Source organism: Aspergillus novofumigatus (genome assembly GCF_002847465.1).
Source record: "Aspergillus novofumigatus IBT 16806 chromosome Unknown P174scaffold_7, whole genome shotgun sequence".
Classification (NCBI taxonomy): Eukaryota; Fungi; Ascomycota; class Eurotiomycetes; order Eurotiales; family Aspergillaceae; genus Aspergillus; species Aspergillus novofumigatus.
In genome coordinates, this window is record NW_020194280.1 from 1,588,818 (window position 1) to 1,614,556 (window position 25,739).

Below are 25,739 nucleotides of genomic sequence, written 5' to 3' on the forward strand. Positions count from 1 at the left end.
TTTTGACCCGTCATGCAAAATTCCATAAGCCTCTCATGAAGTTACCAGGCGCAGTGTCCTGGCCTCCGTCTTCCTCGAGTAATCTGTCGGTGAATATTCGTTTGGGGATATGATATTCAACGACTGGGATTCTCTTGAACGGCTTGTCTTCCGTACCGAGCTCTGCCTGCAGCATGCCTTGGTAGGTATAGTCCAGGAAATCTTCAAGATTGTATGCCTGTTTTGTGAATTGTTCCGAGATAATCCGGGCAATCGCAGCGACATTGGGGTGGTAATGCGACTGGAGCGTCTCGATCTCCCATAGACTGCTTTCAATGGCCTTCGTGCGGGTTGGGTCTCCCTCGTTCACGTCGAACGGGTCATCCATGCCCTCGGCTTCGAGCGTGGCCATTGTTTGTTCGTCGCGGACGACGCGGTGGAGCATGAAGGTGCACGTCGGGTGATTCTTGAGTAGATTGTAGATGAAGGGGACGATGACCACGATAGCGGTGGGGGTGCATTAAGCGCGAGACGAGAAAGACGCTTGATAAAGCTGGCGATAAGCGCAGCGGGAAGGTGGGTGGAGGAGAGGAAAGTGTTCATCAGTCGGAAGAAACGAGAGCGGTGTTTCGAGTGCAGGAGATCGCCGCCGAGGAGGGAATATAGTTTGTGGTAGAATTGGGGATAGTCCAGGTTCTTCTCCTGGATCAAGTAGAAGAGACCAGAGAGGGCGAGGAGGGATGTCGCGCCGCCGACGTTGTATGAATCCGTCAGGAAGTCCATGAGCAGTTCGGGGCGGTTGAACCACGGCTCTATGCTGTAGACCATGTTGCGCAGCAGGGTTTTGCGTTGGGTGTGCGAGAGGTTGTTCTGGAGTATGGCCAGCCAGGCATTCTGTGCCTGTTTCTTGTGCGAGTTCACTGAGAGGAGCTTCTTATTCTGTTTGCTGGTTTTGATGTAGAAGTTCTCAAACATGTGTTCAGGACCAGGGACATTGTCGCATTCAGATAGCATTGAGATGAGGACGTCGAGAACTTCGGAGCTTCGTTTTGTCTCTGCGTAGTCACTGGTATCCAAAGTCAGCATACAGCAGGGTTTCTCGGAAAAGAGGAATCGGGGACGTACGAGACTTGCACGAAGGTGTAGTATCTCACATCCTCGTATGCCTTCGCGAATTGATCCAAAAACTCCGACCTCAACGCCTGCCCGTTCTTTGCTTCGACGACAGCCTCGAATACGTTCTTGAAGAGACCAGAAAGCCAGACTTGGGTATCATCGCCCGGTAGATGGGTTGCGCGTTCGTTGATAATGCGCATGCATAGAGTCAAGGCAGTAACCTGCCGCGCCATCAGAAAATGCCAACCGAGTGTAGGAGAAGCTTGGATAACAAACCTGAGAGGAAGGATCTGCTTCACGGAGTAATGAGATCAGTGCCTTTTGATATTCCCGACAACGCTCCTTCAACCAAGCAACGATGATCTTCTCGTTCTCTGCTGCGCGACTGGTCTCGGTCAAATTCCCCAGGGCCATCAATCTGCTAAAGACCCGACAGAGTGACACCGCCACAGCCAAATTAGGCTTTGCCTCATTTCCATCCGCATTGAGCATCGATATCAGTGTCACAATGTTGTTATAGTACTTTCGCGACTCAGAAATCTGGTCTTCCAGCTCTTGGATCTTGGCCATCTCTCCATCGCTCTGAGTCTCAGCGACTGCACGGCGCTTGGACGAAGGTACTCCGCCTTCTTTGACGTTTTTCCGCTTCTTGGAGCCTGTAGCTCCTTCTGTAGGCATGGGCATTTTGATCGGCAAAATTTGATTATTAGTCTTTGACCTGAATCGTGCTTCTGCAATCAACGCTCTTCTTCCTCGTACCATTAATTTTTTGATAATTCCTCGGCTACCAGTTTTTCCGTCAGCCGCACCAAGCCTAATGTGGCTAGCCTCTTCCGCACCGTCCAAAGCCCCATTCCGACCTCATTCTCGTCTGTTCCGTTCATCCATCACATCTTTCAAGGACTTCTCATCGTCACAATGGCTTCGCGTCTGGCTAAGAGCGCCATTGGTATGCCGCACACGAATTTTTACAAGGCCATGAATCACCTCGTCACAGTCGCTAACCCCAGCTAGGTGCTACCCGGCTCCGGCCGACTCTTCCCGTGCGCAGTGTCGCTGCCAACCTGACTGCCTCTCGTTCGGCCTCCAACGTCCCTGCCGAAGACCCCAAGAAGAAGGCTCAGTCCATCATCGACGCTCTTCCCGGCAACTCCCTCGTATCTAAGACCGCTATCCTGTCCGCCGCCGCCGGTCTTTCCGTCGCCGCCATCAGCAACGAGCTCTATGTTATGAACGAGGAAACCGTTGCCGCCTTCTGTCTTCTCAGTGTCTTCACTGCCGTTGCCAAGTACGGTGGTCCTGTCTACAGTGAGTGGGCTCAGGGTCAGGTCCAGAAGCACAAGGATATCCTGAATGCTGCCCGTGCCGACCACACCAACGCTGTCAAGGCCCGCATGGACAACGTCAAGGAGCTGTCCAGCGTTGTTGATATCACCAAGCAGCTCTTCGCTGTTTCCCGGGTAAATTCGGTCCTATGAATCGATATCTAGCCAGAATGGTTTGCGCTGATACGTTGTTGAAGGAAACCGCACAACTTGAGGCTCAGGCTTATGAGCTCGAGCAGCGCACCGCTCTGGCCGCTGAGGCCAAGTCCGTCCTTGACTCGTGGGTTCGCTACGAGAGCCAGGTCAAGCAGCGCCAGCAGCGTGAGCTCGCCGAGTCCGTCATTGGCAAGATCCAGAAGGAGCTTGAGAACCCCAAGGTCCTCCAGCAGATCCTTCAGCAGAGCGTTGCTGATGTCGAGCGTAAGTCTCATTCGCCCCGAAACCTTCTGGTCCATCGCAAGCTTACCTTATAAACCAGGCATCATGTCCGCCAAGGCCCAGTAAATGGACTCTACATGAATAGCCTCGTTATTAGCATCATGTATAAAATCATTGACCATTTTACTTTTGTGCTCGATTAGACATATCAATACCAGTTTTTTCCCTATCGATGCACAGCCCCGGCTGTCTAAACGCCTTTCCATTCCCGTCTGATCACTGACCACTTGGTCCATCCGCTCAGATACTGGAACCCCTAATGTGTAGTCATACTACCCAAATCCCTAGGTCTCCAGATAGTCGCCCTGCGTCTCCTCTCTTTACCAAGACGTACTGTCTCCAAGTAGGCCTAGCTGATCATCTGCACACTGCAATCTCCTGTAGTGCATATCGCTTACAATCATAGTATACACTTCCTCTTGCAAGACAACTTCCCGATTATTGGTAGAATATATCTCGTCCCTTGTTCGGCTTTCGCGTACGCACACTTTAAACTTATAAGAACTAAACCAACAAAGAATCACTATTTACACAATAAAAACAGTCTTGCCATAAATTCGGACGGCTGGGATTGAGAAACAATCCGAATGCAATGAACATAAAACATAATATATTATGCCATGAAGTGGTTCAGGAGCCAAGACAACCGACACTACTAACCACGGAACGACTCAGGGACACCAGTAAATTATCCCAAGCGATCCGTGATGATAATCGTAAAAAACAGAGCACAACACAGCCACATCCCAGCCTCATGCCGCTTATAGAACACAGGGCCTAAATATTATTTGCCTTGATGATATATAAAGCTTGATAACGCCCTATTTCATACAAACGGCTCCTTTCTTCGTCCGACAGACACACAAGCGACCCCTCGGTAAACTGCTGGGTATCCACCCCGCAAAACACCTCTCCGCGATAAGCCCGCCGCAAGATGCCTCTGCGCAATATCCTTCACAAGAAGGACAAAATCAACGACTCAGGGAGCCAGTATCCGCCTGATGTACCCCCAAATGCTGTTCCCGAGATTAAATTCATTCGATCCGATACAATTTCGCATGAGGTTATCGACCCGCCGAGCAATGGCGGTGACGTCAGTGAGCACCGAGGCGACCACGGTCAATCGGATCTCCTAGAACCATCGCGACCATCTTCCTCGACGCATCGAAGATCATTAAACATATTCAGCCGCTCGAGGTCCCCGTCTGATTCTTCAGAGCCAGCTTCGCCGAGTCGACCGCGTGGGGAACACCGGCTATCGCAATTGCTGCATCGCGATCGGGGCTCGCGGAGTGCTAGCTCCAGCTCAGTCAATGTTCCGTCGGATCTTCCGCAGATTTCGGACGATAAAGTCGACGAGCAAGAAAGGGAAGCACAATGGGAGAAGCGAGCGACGATTCTAGCGCAACAGAGCCCGCTTTCTGGATCGCCAGCAGCATCGCTTCGTTCTTCCCCGAATCGGCTTGAGACGAATGCCGCCGGATTCGTCTCCGGAGGAGCGCGGTCAAGGAGTTCCAGTCATAGTCGGATCAATGATCCAGAAGGCGATGTAAGTCTCTGTGCTTGGTTGAAGCCATTTAGTGCATTAGTCAGTGTCTAATGGTGGGCTTAGGTCAATATCCAAGAGGCGATTCGTCTACACGAGGCTGGCGGTCAGTTCCTGTTCCAGCACATCGTTTGGGTCCATGCTAATGATCGCGTAATACAGAGCTTGAAAGGTCCACAGAAATGTTCCGTCAACTGGCAGATCCGGATGGTGCGAACAACGCTTTGAGTCAAGTGCTCTATGGACTTGCGCTGAGGTACAGCTCGACTACCCTACCCCTCTTGTCCATATCGCTTTTGCAATGCCTTCGTTAGTATGGAGGATTACAAAGGTCTACTTGTCTGCTTGATTCATAAGAGTGTCTAACTTTGAATCGCTCTCCTAGGCATGGTTGGGGCTGCCCTCAAGATCCCGACACGGCTGTGACATATCTCTCAGCCGCAGCGGCGAATTCCGCATCAATAGAGTCTCAAGCACTCCAGGCAGGTATGAGAAAGGGAGGTGCTGCCAAAGGAGAGCTCGTACTGGCCATTTTCGAACTGGGAAATTGCTATCGGAATGGCTGGGGCGTCAAAAAAGATCCGGTTGCTGCCCGACAGTACTTTGAGACAGCGGCCAATCTAGGCGATACAGATGCGATGAACGAAGTCGCATGGTGCTATCTTGAAGGCTTTGGGGCAAGAAGGACAAGGTACGCTATTACTGGACTCCCAACTGCCCGTTCTGAGAGAGCTCTGTGATATCAGCCTTGAAGCCTTGCTCATTTTGTTCTCCTCGGGCATTCATGCCTTCTTTGGGGCTTGAAAATTATCACCCGGGCTCATGTACTTTTGATCTCTTGTTAAGACTCTGCTGACTCCCGATCGCTCAACGCGTAGTTCAAGGCTGCCAAATATTATCGACTGGCCGAAGAAAAAGGGAACAAAATAGTAGGAAATTCCTGGTACGTGTTATTGCTTACTGCCAATTATCTTCAGAACCCCTTTCTCGCATCAGGCACCTCTTACCTCCCTCCCATTTCCTGCTATTCTATTGAATCGCTTCCACCGAGTGGGACGAAGTCAGTTGTCTTTAGCCAAAAAGCCTGCGACTTCGCACTACCACTCAGGATCATGATGTCCGAGTGGTCGGGAATCTGGTTGGAGTGATAGGCTCTGGTGGTGTCTTTGGCAAGCTGCGCCATGCGAGCCGCCGTCACAGTCGCAGCCAACCACAGCATCGCCCACACCAACTCCCATCAACCATCTAGACCCCATCGATCATCAGGCCGACAGCTGACACCCACATGCTTCTCATGACAGGATCTGGAAGGAGAAATACAACCCCAAATGAACGAGACCCGCACAGCACAGCGAGCACGCACTTCGCACGCACAAACCCGACACCCGCCGAATGATACCCCACCCCCCCTTGCAGGCTTTGGCCGTCAGAAATCCCCAGACGCCCTCTCACCTTCTCGTGGGCGTCTCGCGCCCGTTGTCCTTGGGATTATTTACGTCAGTGTCATCTTGGTATCCATGTATAGGGCTGCCTAATGAGACGCATAACCGGCATACTCCCATTTATTATTGTATATTTGGTAATACGGAGCAAAACATGATCTATGATCCTTCAGTGGATGATGCATGGATGGCCCAATGCAGCCTCATCTTTGCACTGCAGCCCGATCGCTGCACATGTACTTTGTTTTCACGACCGTACTCCTTCCGTAGCATTCACATCAGCTGTGCCCTGGTGGCTTTCATAGGTACCTACCAAGGTGATACTCTTTCGTATTGTACCTTGTTTATGTGGTAGCCTGCTACATTCGCTAATTCTATTTTGAGTTGAGGATGAGCAGTAGCCGAGGATCGGCTGCTGCTGCCCATATCTCGAGCCGCCAAGTATACAACTGTGTTGCAGTTATACTACGTCACTGAGGGATTAGATGCCTACGTTGAGGATAGCAATAAGTAAACCATTCATATCATCAAGTCGTTTCATGACAGAGATTCGAGGGCGTTCTGCCCGTAACATTAATATATACATAACATGACATCGTATAATTTTCATGTCCAACAAAGTAAATTCGTCAGAAAAGAGTGGTCAGGCACGAACAACGAGCCCAAGAAAAGAAAGTGCATCAACGCCAGTCATGCAATCTTCCATGTACAATATCAGGACCAGGTGGAATGACCGGGTCATGAGAGTATATGAAAGAAGAAAATCAGGCCACTTCCAGTTGGAAAGGTGCCTGCAGCAGAAAGGCAGAGAAAACGCTCGAATGACCACCTGCAATGGCAGCCCGGCTGTCCAGATCAAAAACCAGATAAGCAGAAACATCAAGATGATAACAAAGAGTCATATACATCGTATCATAATAGTCGTAAGAGGATGGCCGCCGTCGCTCAGTCACGTCCACAATCAAATGCAATAGAATCCCACGCAAGACGAGAAACGTAGAAACGCAACCCCGAATACAAAATAAGAATGGAAGGTTCCTGTCGATCGCTCGACAAACACACTCTGTCCTGTTGTGCCTGTGTCTGTTTTCAAAACCGTGAGTCCCACCCAAAATTAGCATGCCAAACCCTGAGGAAAAAAGAGACAGAGAAAAGCAGAAAAGTACAGATGCAAGTGTCTTGAATGCTCGTAGAAAGCCATTCCCAGGCCCGATGCACGACAAAGGAGAACCAGATATACGCCGACGCAACCGAAAAGAAACATCGCTAATTCGTCAGACCAAGTCGAATAGTGGCTAGTTTGTAGAGTAGATCCAGTAGAAAGAAGAGTTGATGGTGCTGTCTATGCATGCATACGGCTAAGTCTGGCTAAATCTGGCCAAAAGAGGTCGCGTAGCTCGACAGTATAAGGCGCTAGAAGATGTTTGGCTGAAAAAGGAAAAAAAAAAAAGAAAATCGTTGAAGGCGAGAAGAGAAGCGGCAGAACGAAACGGTTGTGGAAATTGCTTTGGTGAAGGGCAGGCAAGCTGGGTAAGGTGACGCTGACTGGAATTGCCGCTGGAAAACGAGACGAGATGACTAAAGTACGCTGTGACGAACAATCTGTCGGTTATACTATTCAGGTCTGACCGAAACCGGCTTGCTCCTCTTTGATAGGGGATGCGCCGTATTCCTGTACCATGCGTTGAAAATCGCGAATCACCTTCTCGGGAACGCGATCCCACATCAATGATCTGGTGTACACGTCGGATGTAGCCTTGTTTGGCAGTTTATTTAGAGCGGCATTGTTCCGCATCGCGGCCAAAGCCTGCTGCAGATTAGAAGGCTGAGACTTGTAGTCGACATGAGACTCGTCGAAGGTGGTCAAGGCATTGTATTGGTCAGCATTGAGGGAGAAGACCTGCTCTCGCTCCTGCTCCTTGGTAGGCATCGCGAGATTGTTGTGAAGCTCGTCAAGGTTGGAGGAGTGAGCAGTGCCCGTAGTCATTTGAGCCATCTCCGCTCCGCTGATGGTCGTCGGCATTGGAGCAGCGGAGGCGGAGGCCACCGCTTGTTGAGTGTTCGCCTGTGCGAGCTCTGGTGGAGAAGCGGCGAGAACAGCCTTCAGGACATTGGCAGACTCAGCACGGTATTCCTCCGACAGTTGCGGAATAGAACGAGAGGAGAGCGATGGGCCGTTCGAAGCCAGGAACGCGCCAAAGAGCAAACACATGTAGAAGGCATTCCAGCTGAAAGGGTAGTCACTGGCTGTGTTTGCACTCTTCTCGGTGACCCTATCGTTCGTTGACATCACCATTGCTGATGACTGCATCGTGGAGGCGGCAGGAGTCGACTCCGCCTCGAGAGGAAGACCATTGGACATGGTAAAGTCTTCCCAAGGCGCATTGTCCATGGTCAAATTCTCAAAGTCAGAGAAATCGGTGTTGAGATTATTGGTAGCCGATGATCTCATCTGTCTCTCCAGCTTCTCCACGGTCTCTTTGAGAATATTGTTCTTCTTTCGAAGCTCAGCCGTCTCCAGAGTGTGCACGCGAAGCATCTCGTCCTTATCCATGTGCAGGCCTTCGATGTACTGGTTGATCTGCTGCTGGGCTGCCATCCACTCGCTCTTTTCACGGAGGAGCTCAGCCTCACGCAACTTCATGTTTTGCAACGCTTCCTCGAGGTCACTGATAACCTGAGTGAAGTGTTTCTTTTCTTCCTCAAGCTTCTCAGTGTGGAGCTTTTTCCGTTGCCGTGAGTCCAATCTAGAATACGGTGCGGTGTTAGCAGAACCAAACAAAACGAAACAGGGATGGGCAGATGTCCAATGAGACAGTCGGAGTACTTACGCAGCTTGACGGTTTCGGAGGAGACGCTTCTGCTGCTTCAGTTCCTTGATCTCTTCCTCGTTCGTCGATTGATTGATCAGCTGGTCGATATTGCTCAATGTTCGCTCAGCGGGGATCTCGAAGCGGGCGTTCTTCTTCCGAATGCCATCACGCCGAACACTCAACGGCGAGCTGTTGCGATAGGTCGGGCTCTTTGTGGGGCGCGAGATCGCATCGGGCATATCCGTCGATGCAGGCATCCAGCCCTGACTGGACTGTGGGGACATCGCAATAGCGCCGGGAGGCGCAAAGCCCATGCCTGGTCGGTATGACATGGACGCAATGTTAATGGCGCTCACTGGCCCCACGGCGCCGCCGGAGAAGGGGGCAGAGGAATTGTTCTCCAGGTCTGGGTGGAAGTGCTCGTACATGGCAGTCGGAGTACATGAGCCGGAATCCCTCGACAAGGACCATGATGTCTGTTGACCATAGGCTGAGGCAGGGTGAGCACCATCGACCCGCATGAAAGGACTGGGGTTGGCATCATAAAGACCATGGCCGACTTGAGAATTGTGGCGCGACTGGGCGCTGGAGACTGGTTGCGAAAAGTCCGACCAGACTGAATCCCGATGCGAATACGCATCTGGCGCATGATCATATGAAGAACGTCGGTGGTCGGGAATGGTAGACAGTTCGGGGGAAGTAGAGTCCAGGATCTTATCATCTAATACACTCATCTCGTCCTCTTCCGGATATGAGGGTTTCGTCCCCATAGTTGATGTGGACTGGTGGTAGAAGTCGAAAGGTGGTTGAGAATATCTCGCCATGACTGCAGATAGCTGTGCGTATGCTCAAATTCTGCAAAGAAAGTATATGCAAAAGGTCGTCAGAGCAGTGATAGCAGTCCGTAGATTTGAGGGCAATCAAGAGGCGGTGTGTAAACTGGATGTACGGAAAATAAAACAAGTCGAGGTGCGGGGCTTTGGTGGTAGATGAGAGGACGAAGAGAAGAGACAAAGGGTCGACAAGAGGATCAAGTGTAACCGATGACGACAGTGAGAAGAAGGTAAAGTCGTTGAAGGTAAGAAGGATAGTCGAAGAGAAGTCGTGATGATCTGAAAGGATGTATGTGTGTAAAGGAAGTAAAGGATAATCGTTTACAGATATAGAAGGAGAAGGAGAAGGACAAGATAAAGATAAAGATGAGGAAGAAGAAGAAGAAGAATGATGAGAATAAGAGGACTCTTGTGATCACAAGAAGAACCTCTTTCGAGATGAGACTTTGAGGCTAATTGATGTTGTATGATGGGACAAGGGCAAGTGACGAGGGAGGGAGAAGTCCATATATCCTCGTTAAGATGACACGATGAGTAACCCTGTGATGGCCGATGGTGATGGTAGATTGGGATCAGGGTATCATGAATAAACCCAAATAATTACTAGAATAGTATAGTATCATAAAAAAAGAAAATAAAAATATATCAGACATAAGCAAAGGCAAGTAAAAACGACTGTTAAACATATATTTGAATAATAATATGAGCTACGGGGGCATCAACCACTGCTGAATAGATCCCACTCCTACCTAACTACGGAGTTCAATACTAACTTGCACCAGATCCAAACCAAACACTCCTACGGAATGATCCTAATCCATAGGAACCAAGCACCAGAGAAATCCGGCGGTCAGCGGGAAAAGTCTAAGACAAGCAAAACGAATTCTGACCGTTCCCGAGTTTAACGAGCTTCGGCCATTGGATGCTTCGTGCGCATTTGGGCAGACGTGCAGATGGCAGGGGGAAAATCCGGCATCGCTATGGGATGAATAATCAGATCCTTGGGACTATTCCAGCTTAAGAAAGACGGCTCCCAATCTGTTCTAGTTTCTGAGAACGTGCTTTTGCTTTTTTGGTCACTACTGTTTATCAAAAATCATACAATATGGGTAACGATACTTATTCTTCTCCTGTTGTAATCATACATTGAGGGTGGCCTATGGATCGTCGTTCAGTTAGATGACTGTACTGTACTTTAGATTAACACTACGGTACCTAGGTAGATACGTAGTACCTTAACTATGAGGACCATGGTTGAGAAGAAAATCGTAGGTATCAATACTGATTGATCACCCAACCAAATGACCAAGCAGTACTCCATAAGGCAATGTAAATTTGACAGACAGCCTACGTACTTCACTGCAGTAGAAGTACAAGGCATAATGAAACTTGTCTTGAAATGTTGTCTAGATCCCAGAAGCCATACACTCTTAACATGTACCCGGGTCCCATGTGCACTTTGAGTGTACCTTATCTGAACTAGTCACTACATGAATCTGCTTACTGTACTCCTGAGTGGGGTCAATGCTTTTTAGTTGTTGCTTATCGATAGCCTATCAACATTACATTATCGCGTCTAGCGAAAACAGCTGATGATCTCCACCCCCACTCTCATCTCCCTCGCTCAAACAATCCAGGGACTGTCTACTATGGTGACCTTTTCACAGGTTCCATCATAACAACTAAAATGGTCGTTCTTTTGACACAAGTTGGAGGAAAAAACTCATTGGTATGTCGCGAGTCACCAAATGGAGGAGAATATTGCCGTCTTGGGCCCATCGGCCCTTGCCCTGAATCTTGAATGATGCCCAAAGACAGTTGATTGTCTGTGCGCTCACCATTTACTAACCGACGATTGTTTGGATTGTCCACCGCTACCATGATCGGCTACTCTGGAAGCATCAAAGTATGTGGATACCTGGTTGTTACCCTATCATACTCCAGGACGATGAATCACGGTCAATCCGGTCCAGTAATTATACATTACCGTACCGTTCTAGACTCGGATCTATGCCAAGGTAGGAAAGGAATCCTGGGACAAGGCACTGATCAGATGAACAGAATGTCATACAAGACAGTATCATGATTTCCTCATTTCAGAACGGCAGGGCCAATCGTTTGACAAGCAGTGTGACGTTCTCCGGGACCTTGAGGAAGTGAATATTATCGATACCTACCAAGTTGGCCCTGTTTGCAGCTCCCTCGGTTCCTGTTTCCCAAGGATTTGGGTAGAATGTCAGCTCCGTGTCAAAAGTACACTTTGAGCTGTTCTCATTGACCCTCCTTCAGCTGTCTGATCCGTTGAGCTCATTGCTCGCTTCACCAACTCCATTTCGGGAATCAATTCGGTGTTGAGTTATTATTGAAATGGGGCCATTTACACGCCTTACACTCATGAAGGCCATACGTGATGCCATAGTAGTTACACAGACGGTGACCTTCCCAATTCTGGAACAGTAAGTAGGGCCGGCCCGCAGGTAGGTTCCATTGATCCCAATTTCATTCCACGATCCACCCAAAGGCTCTTTTGATCCTTTCTGGTTAGTCCAAGATGATGGACCTTGTCTGCCTGTGTGTCACTGCAACCTGCCCGTGCTTCTTCCACTGGAATATGGCCACCCGCGGAAGCAGAGCGGAAGCAGGGAAGCACAGACAGATCGGATTCGATCCTCTTTCTATTGGCAGCACAGACTTTGTCATTACTATTACCTACCTATGATCATACTCAATCCTAGGCACTGCTCTTGTGCATCTTGCATAAGCAAGCTCCCCATATGTGATTCTGTATGATTACTTTTCTTACCTCGTATCTTATTAGTCTTGCCTGGCCGCCAAAGGCCTACAGGAACGGCCCTTCAGAGTTTACTTTCCTCGTAGCAGCTGACTCCTTTCCTGAGTCTGTCCAAGTCCACATTAGCATGGATGAGGATTAGTTAAAAAATGGGCCTGACTGACCGATTGAACATACTTTGTCCGGCTGAAATCTAACTCGAATAAGGCACCATTGCTTTGCTGCGCGGAATTCGGGAAATTCACGTCACAATGCCATAAGGAGGGGCTTCTCTGAACTATCACAAGTTCCGTCAATCTGGTTCACATGCAGAAATAAGGCGAGCTTTGGGTCGAAGTGTATTTCCTCGTCCGTGTCTCTCGAACCACTTGGCTGACCTGACTGTAGACGAGGGGCCGAAAAGCTAATCATCGGCTTGTTTCATGTCAATCCTCATAATAATGTCGCAAAAGTCTCTGATAAGGACAGTTTCTACTCCGTTGTGGATTGCAAATATGCCCTTACTGTATGTCCTGCAGATCCCGCCGGCAACTGGTGATCGGAACTCGGGACCTGCAATACATCGTGGCTCGTGACACTATCTAGTCCTTTTCATGAGCTCTTTACCGGCAGTCTGGCTTGTCAAGAACACAAGTCCTGTGCATACATCCATGAGCCGTCGAATGGCATTGTGATAGAATGTCTAATCGGGTCTGGTATACCACAATGAGACTGATCTAGGAAGGACTTGGCCAAAACGCCCCGAAATCAAGTCACTAAATTCTCGCCTCTCAGGGACCATTTGAGAGGAACATGAACCAACCTACATCCACTTCAGCACTGGGACCCAGGAATTGTCCACGGGTAACGACCCTGTCGAGGTCCACTTTCTGCCAGCAACCCTATTCCATCAGCCTATGGGCGTATAGCACGGCAGCATGCGTCTCGCTATCGACGAGATGGAACAGAACCAGGGGCTCCACAGCCCAAAAGGGCAAGTATGACTCACTCTTCTGGAAGCACCGTCTTCTCCTCCATTTCCAAAAACGGAAGCACGACGGCTAACTGCTGTTTCAGGTATCATACATGATGCTCGAAGCTATATGAAGACCAGGTGATGCGATTGTCAACAGCGTGGAGTAGATAGATACGCAAGGCGACTATTCTTCGTCAGTGCCACGCTTTTCCTGTCGTTGGCCTTGAATCCGCGAAATGACACCTTGACAAGACGCTACTAGTGGCCAATCGATACTTGCTGTCTGCGAATATTGGCCCCGAAATAGGGCTGAAGTACCTTTCACGTGCTACAAAGGAGAGAGAAATGCTGCCATGCAGGCAGCATACACTTCAAGTTGAAACAGCGGGGAGCTTCACCCTCTCCAAATACAACCGAGCAATCAGATCCAAATCTACTTTGAAAGAGTGGCTTTCATCAATTGCTCCGGGAGCTTGAGAAACGGTGAAATCAATTCAACGGATGATCCACCAACACATGAAACCCTACAGCACCTGACAATTCATGCGAAAATCTTAATTTCTCTGTCAGAAAGCCATCGTCTTCCTTTCCCATACAGGAAATTGAGATAACGCCGGATATGACCTTGCGGCCCGTCGGCAATGACGAGCGCGGATGTCGCCCTTCTGGCGGTGTACATGCAAGATCGACCCAATTATAGAGCAAGAAGAAGATTGGGTGGAGAGCCCGAAATTGCTATGAATCGCGTAGCAAGTGAGTTGATTTTTACACAGAGTGTGCAGCTATCTCTTTCAGACTAGTAGCTGAAAGTGGTACCATGCATAGTAAGTACGTCCGAATATACTACTGACAACGTAATCCTGTTTGTGCTTCTTGATCATTCAGTCATACTACGAACGTCATGGCATCTTAGACAGGACTAAATTACTTCTGTCAATTGCTCACAGCGTCAATTTCTCCCTTGCGCTTTTCTAGAATGGTGAAGTGAGGCGAGAAATGACGCATCTCTCATTGAACTTCCGTTCTGCCGTCGGACTCAATGAAGTGCTTTTTCAGCACTGCTCATCATGGAAATGAAATCCATACACATCCTAAGCGGAAATCCAATGAGACCCATATCGAGCCCATCATCTGACCTCCAATTTGAAGACTAGTGACTCCTTTCGGATCCTCATCGCCGTGTCAGGCCAGGCTCATGTCCTGGCTTAGCCGAAGATATCATCCCAACTGTGGTATATCGAGTTTCAATTGCCCTGAAATTGGCTTAGGAGATTATAAGCATTGTGGCTATTACATCCTTCAGGAACATCTTTCACAATGATGTTCACAATTTGCCTTTGGTGCGGTTGTGACGGCGTAATTCTATATAGAACTTTATGGACATCGCTTCCCCAGCGAGTAACTCTCACAGCTTCAGACGAGCCAGCATTACCCTATCTATGCAATTATAATCCTTTGGTTATCACCTGCGCCTTAGTAGTGTTGTATGCTTCACCCTCAAGGTCAAAACGTCATGCAAGTTCCAATCCCACGGCCCGGTAGCTCCTCCATTGTATTCTCCATGGTCTGCGCACCACCACCGACGAGAATCGGAATCGGAATCGACTCTCGGTCATTTTACCATAGAAAGGACATCAGCTTCCAAGCTCCGTCTTTGGCGGTCAACGCGACTACGGGACGAGTCAAACTGCTCCTCATCCCACAGTACCCGCCGAAAGATCGGTGTAGCAGGACGGACACCAGAACCCCAAAATAACCATAATCACGACTTGTAGACTATTGCGTACAGCATCCCAATGGATACAAACCAGATTCAGTAATATTGCACACTCAGGTACGGAGAGACCCATAACGAGTCCTAAGGTAGTCACGGGATATCGTGGCATGGCATGGCATGGCCAGGTATAGCATATGGAATCCTCAATCCTGCGCGGATCAGCACTGACCAAGTGACCACTGCCAGTCTGCGCGAGCTAAATTCAAAATAACCATATGACGTTGATTTGTCAAAGGACGGCGTCCTCACAACCCCGTATCTTCGGTGAGTCTTCTTGAGAGTCCATATGTCTATCAGGTTTCAGCTTCAGGGACGGGGTTGGCTAGTTTGACTACTGGAACTTCAGGCACCAAATGTAGGCCTATGCATTGCGGACCTGGGATGGTTGTGGGGCCTATACAGAAATTACTTCTGGTTGGTTCTCTCATTTGTTCCATATCTGCAGCTCTGTTCCTCGAATATGGTTTTACCCACTTGGGTGAGTTGGGTACCTGACTGCGTTACTGCTGCTATCAGTCTATGACTCACACCTTCAGTCTGGGGGATGCAGGACGGATAGTAGGCGTTTCCCTAGAGTCTGGGGAGGGCGACGAGATCGCTCAGATGATCGCACAGAGGGCACGGCGTTCGATCTTGCTTTGTTCTTACGAAACTCGTTTGAGAGAAGATGTTGGAAGCATAACATATAGCCAATAACGAGCAACCATTCCATTGTTGGCTATCTATTGTAACCATGTATCAAACCACAAGTACCTACCCTCCGCCGGAACTAACAAGTAATCTCAAACGACAGGCCACCGGTCAACGTCGTCCTGAATCGTGAAAAACCATAAAGCTATACTAAGGGGTATCATCTTCCGCCCGCTGACCAAGACCCTTCATGAGCCATAATGAGAGAAACACCGATGTCCAACCAATTACGTTGATCGATAAGATGGGATCACTGACTCCCACCGTGAGTCGCTCAGTGCGAATCAACGAGTCCTCATTTACGAAACTTGCGCATATGTGCAAAGAGAGTGTTAGCATATACAGTTTAGAAGCGGATGAAGTCGTTTTGCTGGAAGAGCTCCTGCTCGCCATTGTCAGCCCCTTCAACGTATTCAGGCTCATCGTCGAGGTCGTCAGAGTCAACGTCGTCCGAGTCGATGGCGTCGTACTCTTCTTCCTCGCTTGACTCGTCAGACTCTTCCTCGTCCGCGGCATCTGCTTTACTCGCAGCATTCTTTCGAATTTGTCCAGCCCGGTCGACATGGGGCAGACGACAGCGTTTCTTATTGCAAACGCCGGTGGCGGCATAATCTGGGCATTCGTGAACATGTCGTTCCTCACATTCAGCGCCCTTGTCACAATATCCTAGGTTTGCAAAATCTCTGCATACGGGTGCGCCAGGTGTCACTCGCACATGGGAGTATCGACAATCTGGATTCGAGCACCGATTTCTCAGAAAATGCACACAAACAGGGGACCTGTGGGGCGATGGCTCATGGGATAAGTCGCAATTTTGACCAGCGCTGCAGTTACCAGTCTGCAGAAATTCCTTGCAAATGGCGACTTTGTTCGGATCGTGAATGAAGAGACATGATGGTCCTTTGTAACAGGCACCTAAATGTAGAGAGATTAGATCAGCCCTGACAGCTCAAACAGTAGTAAATAGACCGTGAACAAGTGAGAGAAGGTAAGATTGCGGAAGAAAATAAAAGAAGGGGCGTAAGCCTGGTTGGGGAAGTGCTGGTACCCGTCGAAGTAAATCGTTTGCAGAGCTCGTTTCTCTTCTTGATTGCCGTCGGTTTTCTGTGATCACTGTGAGTTCTGAACGCTCTTGAAGATATCGCAAGCATCACCTTTTCGACGTCACCGCTCCGAGTCTGTGAAGGTTTCCGTTCTTGCTCCTGACAAAAGTCACACCAGCAACCGTTACTTTCTTTGGTGTGATGTTGGCAGTATTCGGGTCGTCTACTAAAGGTAAGCCAGTTCTTCTGCCCGCGGGGGCACAGAAGGGATTCCCACCAGATACGCGAACCAGTTTACTGCCGCCTTTTGCAATTCTGAAAGGAATATCATTCAGATAGACCTGATATTCAGCGTGAGGTTGGGTGGTGGCAGAAACCTGAGAGGCAACAGTAGTAGCTTGATGAGGTCTGCCAAAGCCCTGCGCGTAACGGAGAACTTTGGCCTGCTCTATCCGTGTCTTCTTCTCGGCTTTGGCCTTGCGCGTCTGCTCCATCGCCTTCGCTCTGGCCTGTGCTTCCTTATCGTAAATAGCGGAGTTGATCAGCTGCATATGACGGTCGCGTTTCGCTACCCAGCCGTTCGGGGTCGCCGATCGCGATTCGCTAACATTCTCGTTCGTTGGTCCGGGCGTTGAACTGGCGGAGTTTCCTGAGTTCGCGTTATTGAGGACGAGAGTACGGTGGCGATGAGGAGCTGCAGGACGTCCGCGTCCATATGGTCGTCCGCGATACGGCGCCCATCCCGCACGCGCGCGGGTGTGCCGTGACACGTACGGACCAGCATGAAGCTCGCTACCATGATGTGCCTGTGCCTGTGCCTGTGCCTGGGGTGTCTGGTTTTTGTGCCTGTTGATCTGGCCTAGAATGTATCAGCTGGCGGTAGAGAATTGAGCTGATGGTAGTGAGGAAGCTCACCAGCTAGCTGGCTGATCTTAGCCATCAACTCTTGGTCTTCTGTCATGTCGGCCTAGCTGTATCAGAAAGGCAGAAAGGCCAAAGTCAGTGTGCACATATGCTCAAGACTCTATCTTTCTACTAGTCGATGGGAAGTTGCAGGAACAGTTAAGAGGTAAGTGTTCTTTGTTTCATTCTGGGAAGGAAGGTCCATGATATGGTCAGCTTGTGGCGGTATCGCTGTCACGTGAGCAGCTCTAGGACTCCATTACTATTGAGGGGTGACGGTTCATGGCTGTTTCACTTCTCTTTGACATATTGACTAGGATAGTGATACTGTATGCATATTCGCTTTATGTCACACTTTGAGTTTGATGTATTTTATTCACACTTGCGCCACCCAGTCTGATGGTGGATCTTTAGCTATGTGATACCAGTGTAGATGACTCCAAACGTCCTTTACATGTGCCCAGAAACCCCAAAAGAACGCCATCACCTGCCTATGCTACAGAACTTGACTTCTTAGACAACGTCCTCAAATTTCATCTCGTCGTTATCAGTAACCATGCCAGATGCATTGGCCTCTTCTTCGGAACCGTCGTCAAAGTTGTAGTCGGTTCCAGGAGGAAGCTCCTCCTTCGCATTCCCGTAGGACAGTGCATTTGCGTAGTTGCTTTCCACGGCCTCAGGTTTAAGTTCCCAGGTCATGGCAAAGTCGCCGGACTTGACCAGATGCGCAACCATCTCCAGGGTCTGCTTGAGATATGCCTCTGGCTGTCGGAGTCTCGCCTTGAGCGTCTTAAAAGGCCAGTATTTGTATTCGCGGAAGCACTGGTATATAAGATCCAGTAGTTCGTTCTGCGGCATACGTGTGGTCTTGTTCTCTTGGGCCTTTCCCTTGACCGGCTTCGTAGCTTGCTGCATTCCGCATTAGTATAATCGTCGGGGAAGTCATTTGAATCCATTCAAAACATACCACAAAGGCGCCTTTCTCTCCAGGCAATACATTTCTCGCTTGGAGAAGCTTGCCTGGAACCTTGTCAATGAACACAGTTTCACGTTTGGGTTTAAGCGCTTCGAGAGCTCGCTTTTCTGACAATCGTCGGAATTCCTCGTTCTCGACTGGAAGGCAATTAAACTCCTCGCTGACGCCTCCTACGAGGGCGGTTTGTTCTGCTACAGTGTCAGCAGACTAATTTTTCGCTTCCAAGAGCAATATAAACGTACTAGGCACCGTTCGCCGCACATATGGCTCCCATTTTTTCCTGCGCTCCTTTTTCCTTGCATCGCGCTTCATGGCTTCGTATAACGCCGATCGCGCTTCTCCGAAAACCACCATGCGATTTTCATGACCAGGTATTTCTTTTTCTGTGAATAGATAGGTGTTTTGTGTCGCATGTGATGTTACGTTTCCGGGGTTGATGGTCTGCCGCTGCAGTATGTAGTCCTTGGGGATATCGCGGTTGTCTTCTCGTTCGTTGAGACGAATACTGACCTACAGAGAGCACTTGTTACGACCGGGCCAGCAACAAAGAGAAAAATACTGAAAAGAAGTTCAAAATCTTCAAGGCTTACCCGTTTAATATCATTCGGTGGGCCCTCTATTCTCATCGTTCCAATCTGTATCTCTTCATCGTCATCGAGACTCGCCCAATGTTCCCACAGCGAGCGCGGGATGCGCGAAAGCCACACATTCTGCCCAGCGTTTGAAAAGTCTAGATCCCCATCGTCATCGTAAATATCCTCGTCGATATCAGCAAGAACAGCGTCTTTATTATCGGGGTCGGGCTTGATGTAAGGCGTTGGGGCGTCTGGGTCCGGCTTGACCTGGGCAAACATTCTGCCGAATCCTCCTCGAGCAAAGGCGTGAGACTCTCAAATTCCTCCAGCAAGCAATATCAAACCATGCGACCGTACGTATCGTGAGAAATGGGTGAACGTATCAAGGCTTGTATAGGGGATCGAAGTCTCAAGTGACGTGATGTCGAAGCTTGTCACTATGCAGCCGCTGAGACCAGAGGAAGCTGCCGAAGAGCGGGTCCGCGAAGGGCGGTGGCGCTATTGTGACCAGTGACCACAAAGAAACAAAAGCAAACCCTCGATGAACAGTTCAGCAATCAATCATCCATCATCCAGCTTCATTTGAATGTCCTTTGCAGTAGCATGGGTTGCATTTATTAACGTGCTTGGTAATCGGCCGATGCGAGTTCTCTCAACATAATGATAAGCTCGCCAGGGATTTAGCAGTGTTATTATCCACCAAGGTCATGCGAGCAGCAATAATGCACCGCGCCTGTCTACTCCCCTCTGATACACTGAATAGGTGCTGCAGTCTTTTCCAATCTGCCACTGTGTCCCCCGATGAAATAATGGTTTCGAGTTGAATTTAGGCTCCCAACATCCATCAGGTCAGCTTCAAAGCCTAGTTGCTATTCTGTCACAACCTGGGATGATTCCGGTTATGAGGTCACTTCCGCTTAGTGAAACACAAGTCGACTCTAAAGGATCTTGGGATCTTCTTGATTTACAGTGGAGGTGATTGCCTTGGGCTCTGAGCGTGCCATCTCGAACGTCGTGTCAACAAAACTTCATCTCGCAGCAAGTCACAGGGGAAGACATCGCCTTAGGGGATGCTACTGTGCTGGAGCCTGGTTCAATTCAGCTGAGTGATTCAGACTGACTTGGGTCCAGCGTTTTTCTAGTCTTTAGAGAGAACACCATTAAAGGTGTTCGTAGAATGCCGGAAGAGGGACATGGATTACACACACGCAGGCTTTGACAATGCTAAAGCTGTGATAGAGTCTTAAAAGGCTCACCCCATGGACATAGGAATTGCAGAGTAAATTGATCTGAACAATTGCCTCAGATAGAGTCATAGTATGTTTGTTATCTCGTAGTCGGTTCTAATTCTCTTGTTCTCTCCACCTGTTGTATTGTTGTATGTCCCCAGCACAACGAGCCTTATCGATAAGCGGAGCTCCATCAACTGCTCCGCTCTTTGCCCAAGCGTCACTTTCAACCCATCAAGCGCTCTTCTTCTCGCATCTGCTCGCTAATAGTACTGCTATTGAGTCAGATAATTGACTAGATTAGCCTTGCACTTTGTTCCATCAGCCAACACACCCCCTTATGGCATCTCAGAGAATCGCCTCCGCACTCGCGGAGATTGAGTCGTCCACCAACCCACAGACCAAGCTCCAGCAGTACAACAACCTTCTCTCCGAGATCACATCCACATCATCCGAGCATGAGCTTGGCCAAGACCTGATTTACTATCTTGACTCGGTACTCAGCGAAGAAATTAGCATTGTAGCGGCGCGACCGCTCCTCGACTCCTTCATCACCGTCCTCCAGAAACTCACACCCGAAACGCAGATCAAAGTCGGCCAGCATGCAGTAACACTGCTCCAATCTCGCTCTTCATCCGTCGAGGAGCAAGACTCCCAGATTCGCGAGATTCTCGCGGACGCATACGAGTCCCAGGAGGAGTACGCGGCCGCCGCACGGGCACTGCAGGGCATCCACATCGACAGCTCGCAGAGACTCGTCTCGGACGCTGCCAAGGTGCGACTATGGATCCGGATTGTACGGCTATACCTGGAGGAGGACGACACGACCAGCGCAGAGGGCTTCCTGAACAAAATCAAGAACCTGCCTAGCAAGATCGAGGACCACGAGCTGAAGCTCCATTTCAAGCTGTCGCAGGCCCGGATCCTCGATGCGCGACGGCGGTTCCTGGATGCGAGCCAGGAATACTTCAATGTCAGTTTGGCTGGTGGCGTGGACGAGAGCGATCGGCTACAGGCGCTTGCGGCTGCGATTCGGTGTGCGGTGCTTGCCCCGGCGGGACCGCAGCGCTCTCGCATCCTTGCTACGCTGTACAAGGACGACCGTGCGACTTCCGTTGAGGAGTTCGGGATCCTTGAAAAGATGTTCCTGGATAGACTCCTGGATCCAGCTGAGATTGCTGCGTTTTCTGAACGACTAGCTCCGCACCAATTGGCTCGGACGGCAGACGGCACCACAGTGCTTGACAAGGCTGTCGTGGAGCATAACCTCGTCGCCGCAAGTAAGCTTTACGAGAACATCACGACAGACGCACTGGGTGCGATCCTGGGTCTCAAGGAGAGCGGAGACATGACGGCGGGCGAAAAGGCCGAGGCCTACGCGGCGCGGATGGTCGAGCAGGGTCGATTGAACGGTAGCATTGACCAAATCGCCGGTGTGATTTACTTTGACTCGAGCGAGGGCGGGTCGGCCACTGCAACGGGACGACATATCCGGCAATGGGATGCGGGGGTGCAGGGTCTCGCGGAGGATGTGGAACGGGTTGCGGCTAGTATTACAGATGCGTTTCCGGTATGTGCTCATTCAGTCTGGTAGACGACCAGTGGCTAATGGTGTTTAGGAGTTTGCTGTGGGACAGATGATGCAATAGAGCGCTATAAATGGAGCAACTTGACGAACAATGAACCCGAGCAATATTATCTATATTTCTATTGAAAGATATTCAGTGAATCCGATTCGTTAGGCTTAATATATCATGTATTAGACACTTATAGGTTTGCTATGCATCACAATTGGGTAAACGAAGGTCTTCGGTCCGCTCAATTCGAGAGACTGGCGGGTATCAAAATACATGACAATGAAGGACAATTGGAAGAATTGACAATAACCGATGTTGATAATATAATGAGTGACAGACAGATGGGTATATCTACTTCTAGATACCGTCAAGCGAAGGAGTGTTCCCATTTGGGTATAAGGATCATCCTGGCTGGAGGTGAACCTCCAGCGTCAGGCAATGGTTGGTTCCGACCGAGTCAAGGCCAATAAAACCTCACGAATCGAGGGCCCGGACCGGGGGCTGGAATGGATAGGGGTGAGGCTCCTTGATTTCTCGCCATCTGGAGAAGTGGACTTGATAGCTCCGGTATCATAGTCCGGCGAAACCGTGGGAGAGGACTCTCCTAGTTTGTCGACGTGGATAGGACGGGAGAAACTAGGTCCACGAATGTCTTTGGGAAGGAGCTAATTACTCTCCTTTGCTGCGTATATGTCGGCGTAAAAAAAAATCACAAGTTATCAGCTCTGTGATCTGAGAGACGCAGCGTCCTGACTGATCTTAATGTCCGTCCGAACTGCAATGTCCTTAGGGCTGAGGTAATCGTCCGGGGGGACCTCGGTATCGGTAGTGGCTCGGGAGATGAGACCTTCCTCCATCTTAAAGTACGCGGACGCAGGGGACTTCGGGCTGGACAGAGTGGCAAGGTGAGAGCCAGTGTAGTCGGTTTTGATGTAGTAAGGAGCCGTAGTCTTGCGGCTACCGGACAACTTGAGTTTTGGAAAGAGCCCGCGGATGATGGGGAGGCAAGAGCAGATAAGCCCGATGGACGGCTCGACATGCGTCCAAAGTGTGGCCTGGTAGACGGTAAAGGTTGTATCGGATGTCTTGATCCAGAAGAGCACGACGATCCGGTAGATACTAGCGAAGCAGACAAAGGCACCTAGGGCGAATACGCCATTCAAGGCGAGCTTGTCCTGCCATGCTCTTTGTAGGCCCCAGATCATAGGAATGGGCAAGGCCAATATGACGAAATCCATGATGACGTTGAAGGCCTGGTTGACGATGAAGAACTCGTTCCCGTCAAAACAGTGACCGTCGATGCTTTTGTCCCAGTACGCCCTGAGAGGACGGCACTGTAGGGCACAAGCAAGGAAAATACCTGCTCCCCAGCAGGCGATAAGGATATTGAGAGCGAATGTCACTAGTTGGAAATTTTTCGTGTTGAATAGCCGACGATAGAAACAGATGATGGAGATCTTGATAGCAGGACATAGTATGAAGTAGGTGAACTGATTCGACAGAAAGATCTAACCGGCAAGGTTCAGCAACACGGCTGGAAGGAAGTGACAAGGTAAATTGCGTTACTGACCTTGCCAAAGTTCGTCATCGTTTCCATGTCCAAGTCTGCTTGATGCTGCCCATTGCCTCCAATGGCAACCCCTGTCACATGTGGTCAGCAACAGGCTTGAAGCGCTGGGCGCGATGAGGCTTACAGAGAATCAATTCAATCTGCATGGCAATCAACATAACAATAGACAAGAAGCATAAGTAGTCATCTACTCCAAGTTTGACTCTCCGTTTGATCCTCGCAAAGACACGGAGGATGACGGCGAGTACCGAAAGGCCGACTAGCACCGACACAATGGCAATCATACTCTTCCCTCTAGAAGTAATCGCCATTTTGAATTGAGTATGGTAACCGATAAGGAATGATAATTTCAGTAGGGTCAAGATGGATCTGGGGTTTGTGATTTCAAGGAATGGACGACCGTAGTCAGGGCGGATATTGAAGTCGCGTTATGCAAACATGCAAGTCTATCAAGCAAGGCACACAGTAAAAAAGGAGTGACCAAAAAGAGGGAGTTCAACGGCACGGTATATAACTCCAGGGCAGACAGCAGTTGTATATCACTGTGTGCAGGCTGGAGGAAGATGGGGATCTTAGGAAGGAAAAGGAACAAACGTAACCGGGGAGGAGACAAAGCACCATGTTTTATGTAGGTTATCTCATATTGGCACTGGCAGTATTACTGGATAAGTGAATGGAGCAGAGTTGTGCAGATGGATCTTCAGGGACCAACAAGAGACTGCAGCATCATCTCTTTCCTGATCTGTGTGGCTGTTAGTGATTTGCAAGGACGATCCACTAGCCATAGACGCGAGAACACACAGCAAATGTGGTCCAATATCCTGTAGCAAATCAAGTAGATGCGCCAGTCTAAGGCAATCAATCACTAGATCAGAGCATATTTCAACCCTTCTGGTGCATGCACGGTTATGACTGGGCTCGACACAAGCTCAGTAGTGGGGATGAGCAAGGCGTGGCCTGTGACGGAGTCACTTTTCTTGGGAATTGGTGAATTATTGATTTGGAAGGCCATTTGAACCGTCCCTCCCGTCGAGACTAAGAAGTCAGGAACCAGGCACCCTCGTGGCAGTGGAAAATATTGGCTCCACTGCTGCATGGGTAGGACGATCAACAAGCGAGTAGAAAATCAATCCAGGATTCAGAACACCCGTCCGGCAGTCCGAATGTAACCCTATCACTTCGTAGATATACTTCTCATTCTCGAACAACGCATTCTCATGGGAAATGATGGACTCTGTTGTCGAGCTGAGGAAATGAAATGCCGAAAGAGCGATGTTCATCGCGCCGGGATCTATAAAATTGGCATACATGTCAGACCCTGCCCCTTCCCACCAAATTGCCATTGGTCGACATCAGAATGATGCTGGACAGCTGGAGATTGCAGAGTCATCTCAGTGATGCTTCTGGCTAGGTCATTCGGATCATTGAATTCCGACATCACATCCCGATGTGTGATTTTCCCACATGGGATGATAAGATGCTGCTGCATTGGGAGGAAGGCGTCGCCCTTCCTAAAGCAGTTCCTGTCCGGTAAATCTCAGATGGGTTTGGCTTTGAGCAAATTGATTTCACACATTAAGCTGATGATCTGCAATCGGTGAGGGGAGAAAGATAGAGAATCAATAGTCACTTGTGATGCTATCCACTGAACCGTTCAAGAACTAGAAAATACCGAGGTCGCAGTCAGGTCCATCTGATCGAGTGTCGCCCGTCGACAAGACAATCATCTCTTCATCTGGAAAAAGCGCTTTCGACTTCAACCTTGCGAGTGAAAGACCACTGACGTCCATTGTCCTCTCTGCCCCACCATTACGAAATGATCTGATGCTCATGATTGGTTGATATTCTCATGTTGTTAACTTGTTTCCATTCTCGGTCCTCATCACGATCCACGAGAGCGGAGTGGCTTCGACTCTTTTCTGAATGCCTCAAGTGCTCGGCTCCACTAAGCGGGACATCTATTGAACCTTGGCGCTGTTAACGGTTCTCGTTCGCTTGGGGCCGTGCAGCTCACGTTTGAGTGAGAACAAGATGGATAGCGGATCGCTCCCTCCCTGGCAGTCGGCGAACGACGTACGCCATCACCCCATTTGTGTGGGTAATGTGGCCGAACTACTCAAGTTTAGCAGCCCGTCATTTGCTCAGAACCATGGATTGTCCG

The 25,739-nt window shown here is 49.5% G+C and overlaps 9 protein-coding genes across 9 annotated transcripts; 3 read left to right on the plus strand and 6 right to left on the minus strand.

Annotated features, from left to right (window-relative positions):
• Positions 1 to 10: 10 nt before the first annotated feature.
• Positions 11 to 1,779, minus strand: noc4 (ribosome biosynthesis protein NOC4; the record flags this gene model as incomplete). Its single annotated transcript, XM_024825845.1, has 4 exons — positions 11 to 375; positions 435 to 1,045; positions 1,105 to 1,316; positions 1,372 to 1,779. 4 exons carry the CDS (start codon positions 1,777 to 1,779, stop codon positions 11 to 13), a joined length of 1,596 nt encoding a protein of 531 aa, XP_024679647.1.
• A 135-nt stretch (positions 1,780 to 1,914) lies between these two features.
• On the plus strand, positions 1,915 to 2,893 carry atp4 (F1F0 ATP synthase subunit 4; the record flags this gene model as incomplete). Its single annotated transcript, XM_024822667.1, has 3 exons — positions 1,915 to 2,044; positions 2,110 to 2,555; positions 2,618 to 2,893. Coding segments are annotated over 3 exons (852 nt in total), but the record flags the coding sequence as incomplete, so codon positions are not given.
• An 899-nt stretch (positions 2,894 to 3,792) lies between these two features.
• On the plus strand, positions 3,793 to 5,520 carry P174DRAFT_463203 (tetratricopeptide repeat protein; the record flags this gene model as incomplete). Its single annotated transcript, XM_024830231.1, has 6 exons — positions 3,793 to 4,407; positions 4,471 to 4,510; positions 4,567 to 4,660; positions 4,790 to 5,124; positions 5,317 to 5,454; positions 5,480 to 5,520. 6 exons carry the CDS (start codon positions 3,793 to 3,795, stop codon positions 5,518 to 5,520), a joined length of 1,263 nt encoding a protein of 420 aa, XP_024679649.1.
• An 885-nt stretch (positions 5,521 to 6,405) lies between these two features.
• On the minus strand, positions 6,406 to 7,287 carry P174DRAFT_282864 (uncharacterized protein). Its single transcript, XM_024821558.1, has 2 exons — positions 7,013 to 7,287; positions 6,406 to 6,929 (listed from the first exon to the last, which is right to left on the minus strand). Exons 1-2 carry the CDS (start codon positions 7,108 to 7,110, stop codon positions 6,611 to 6,613), a joined length of 417 nt encoding a protein of 138 aa, XP_024679650.1. The 5' UTR covers positions 7,111 to 7,287; the 3' UTR covers positions 6,406 to 6,610.
• A 177-nt stretch (positions 7,288 to 7,464) lies between these two features.
• On the minus strand, positions 7,465 to 9,483 carry P174DRAFT_434134 (putative bZIP transcription factor; the record flags this gene model as incomplete). The annotated part of the gene is made up of 2 exons (XM_024825846.1): positions 7,465 to 8,593; positions 8,678 to 9,483. The coding sequence occupies 2 exons, from the start codon at positions 9,481 to 9,483 to the stop codon at positions 7,465 to 7,467; spliced, it is 1,935 nt and encodes a 644-aa protein (XP_024679651.1).
• Positions 9,484 to 16,051: 6,568 nt separating this feature from the next.
• Positions 16,052 to 17,824, minus strand: P174DRAFT_394986 (CCCH zinc finger protein; the record flags this gene model as incomplete). The annotated part of the gene is made up of 5 exons (XM_024823655.1): positions 17,664 to 17,824; positions 17,026 to 17,607; positions 16,860 to 16,971; positions 16,754 to 16,809; positions 16,052 to 16,620 (listed from the first exon to the last, which is right to left on the minus strand). The coding sequence occupies exons 1-5, from the start codon at positions 17,707 to 17,709 to the stop codon at positions 16,052 to 16,054; spliced, it is 1,365 nt and encodes a 454-aa protein (XP_024679652.1). The 5' UTR covers positions 17,710 to 17,824.
• Positions 17,825 to 17,984: 160 nt separating this feature from the next.
• Positions 17,985 to 19,816, minus strand: P174DRAFT_444832 (transcription factor IIF subunit TFG2). Its single transcript, XM_024828183.1, has 4 exons — positions 19,218 to 19,816; positions 18,870 to 19,137; positions 18,619 to 18,815; positions 17,985 to 18,560 (listed from the first exon to the last, which is right to left on the minus strand). The coding sequence occupies exons 1-4, from the start codon at positions 19,479 to 19,481 to the stop codon at positions 18,165 to 18,167; spliced, it is 1,125 nt and encodes a 374-aa protein (XP_024679653.1). The 5' UTR covers positions 19,482 to 19,816; the 3' UTR covers positions 17,985 to 18,164.
• An 831-nt stretch (positions 19,817 to 20,647) lies between these two features.
• Positions 20,648 to 22,260, plus strand: P174DRAFT_444833 (putative COP9 signalosome subunit CsnD). Its single transcript, XM_024828184.1, has 2 exons — positions 20,648 to 22,001; positions 22,051 to 22,260. The coding sequence occupies exons 1-2, from the start codon at positions 20,772 to 20,774 to the stop codon at positions 22,078 to 22,080; spliced, it is 1,260 nt and encodes a 419-aa protein (XP_024679654.1). The 5' UTR covers positions 20,648 to 20,771; the 3' UTR covers positions 22,081 to 22,260.
• A 236-nt stretch (positions 22,261 to 22,496) lies between these two features.
• Positions 22,497 to 23,889, minus strand: P174DRAFT_412294 (uncharacterized protein; the record flags this gene model as incomplete). The annotated part of the gene is made up of 3 exons (XM_024824297.1): positions 22,497 to 23,516; positions 23,579 to 23,649; positions 23,703 to 23,889. The coding sequence occupies 3 exons, from the start codon at positions 23,887 to 23,889 to the stop codon at positions 22,728 to 22,730; spliced, it is 1,047 nt and encodes a 348-aa protein (XP_024679655.1). The 3' UTR covers positions 22,497 to 22,727.
• Between the last annotated feature and the right edge of the window lie 1,850 nt (positions 23,890 to 25,739).

What these genes read in the sequence shown, in the direction of transcription:
- P174DRAFT_282864 (XM_024821558.1), bottom strand. Translation starts at nt 7,110, where the DNA reads ATGTTTCTTTTCGGTTGCGTCGGCGTATATCTGGTTCTCCTTTGTCGT. An exon ending in CATTCAAGACACTTGCATCT is followed by an intron (nt 6,930 to 7,012) that starts GTACTTTTCTGC and finishes TTTTGAAAACAG; the next exon opens with ACACAGGCACAACAGGACAG.
- P174DRAFT_444832 (XM_024828183.1), bottom strand. Translation starts at nt 19,481, where the DNA reads ATGTTTGCCCAGGTCAAGCCGGACCCAGACGCCCCAACGCCTTACATC. An exon ending in CACCGAATGATATTAAACGG is followed by an intron (nt 19,138 to 19,217) that starts GTAAGCCTTGAA and finishes TGCTCTCTGTAG; the next exon opens with GTCAGTATTCGTCTCAACGA. An exon ending in GAGAGAAAGGCGCCTTTGTG is followed by an intron (nt 18,561 to 18,618) that starts GTATGTTTTGAA and finishes TGCGGAATGCAG; the next exon opens with CAAGCTACGAAGCCGGTCAA.
- P174DRAFT_444833 (XM_024828184.1), top strand. Translation starts at nt 20,772, where the DNA reads ATGGCATCTCAGAGAATCGCCTCCGCACTCGCGGAGATTGAGTCGTCC. An exon ending in GTATTACAGATGCGTTTCCG is followed by an intron (nt 22,002 to 22,050) that starts GTATGTGCTCAT and finishes AATGGTGTTTAG; the next exon opens with GAGTTTGCTGTGGGACAGAT.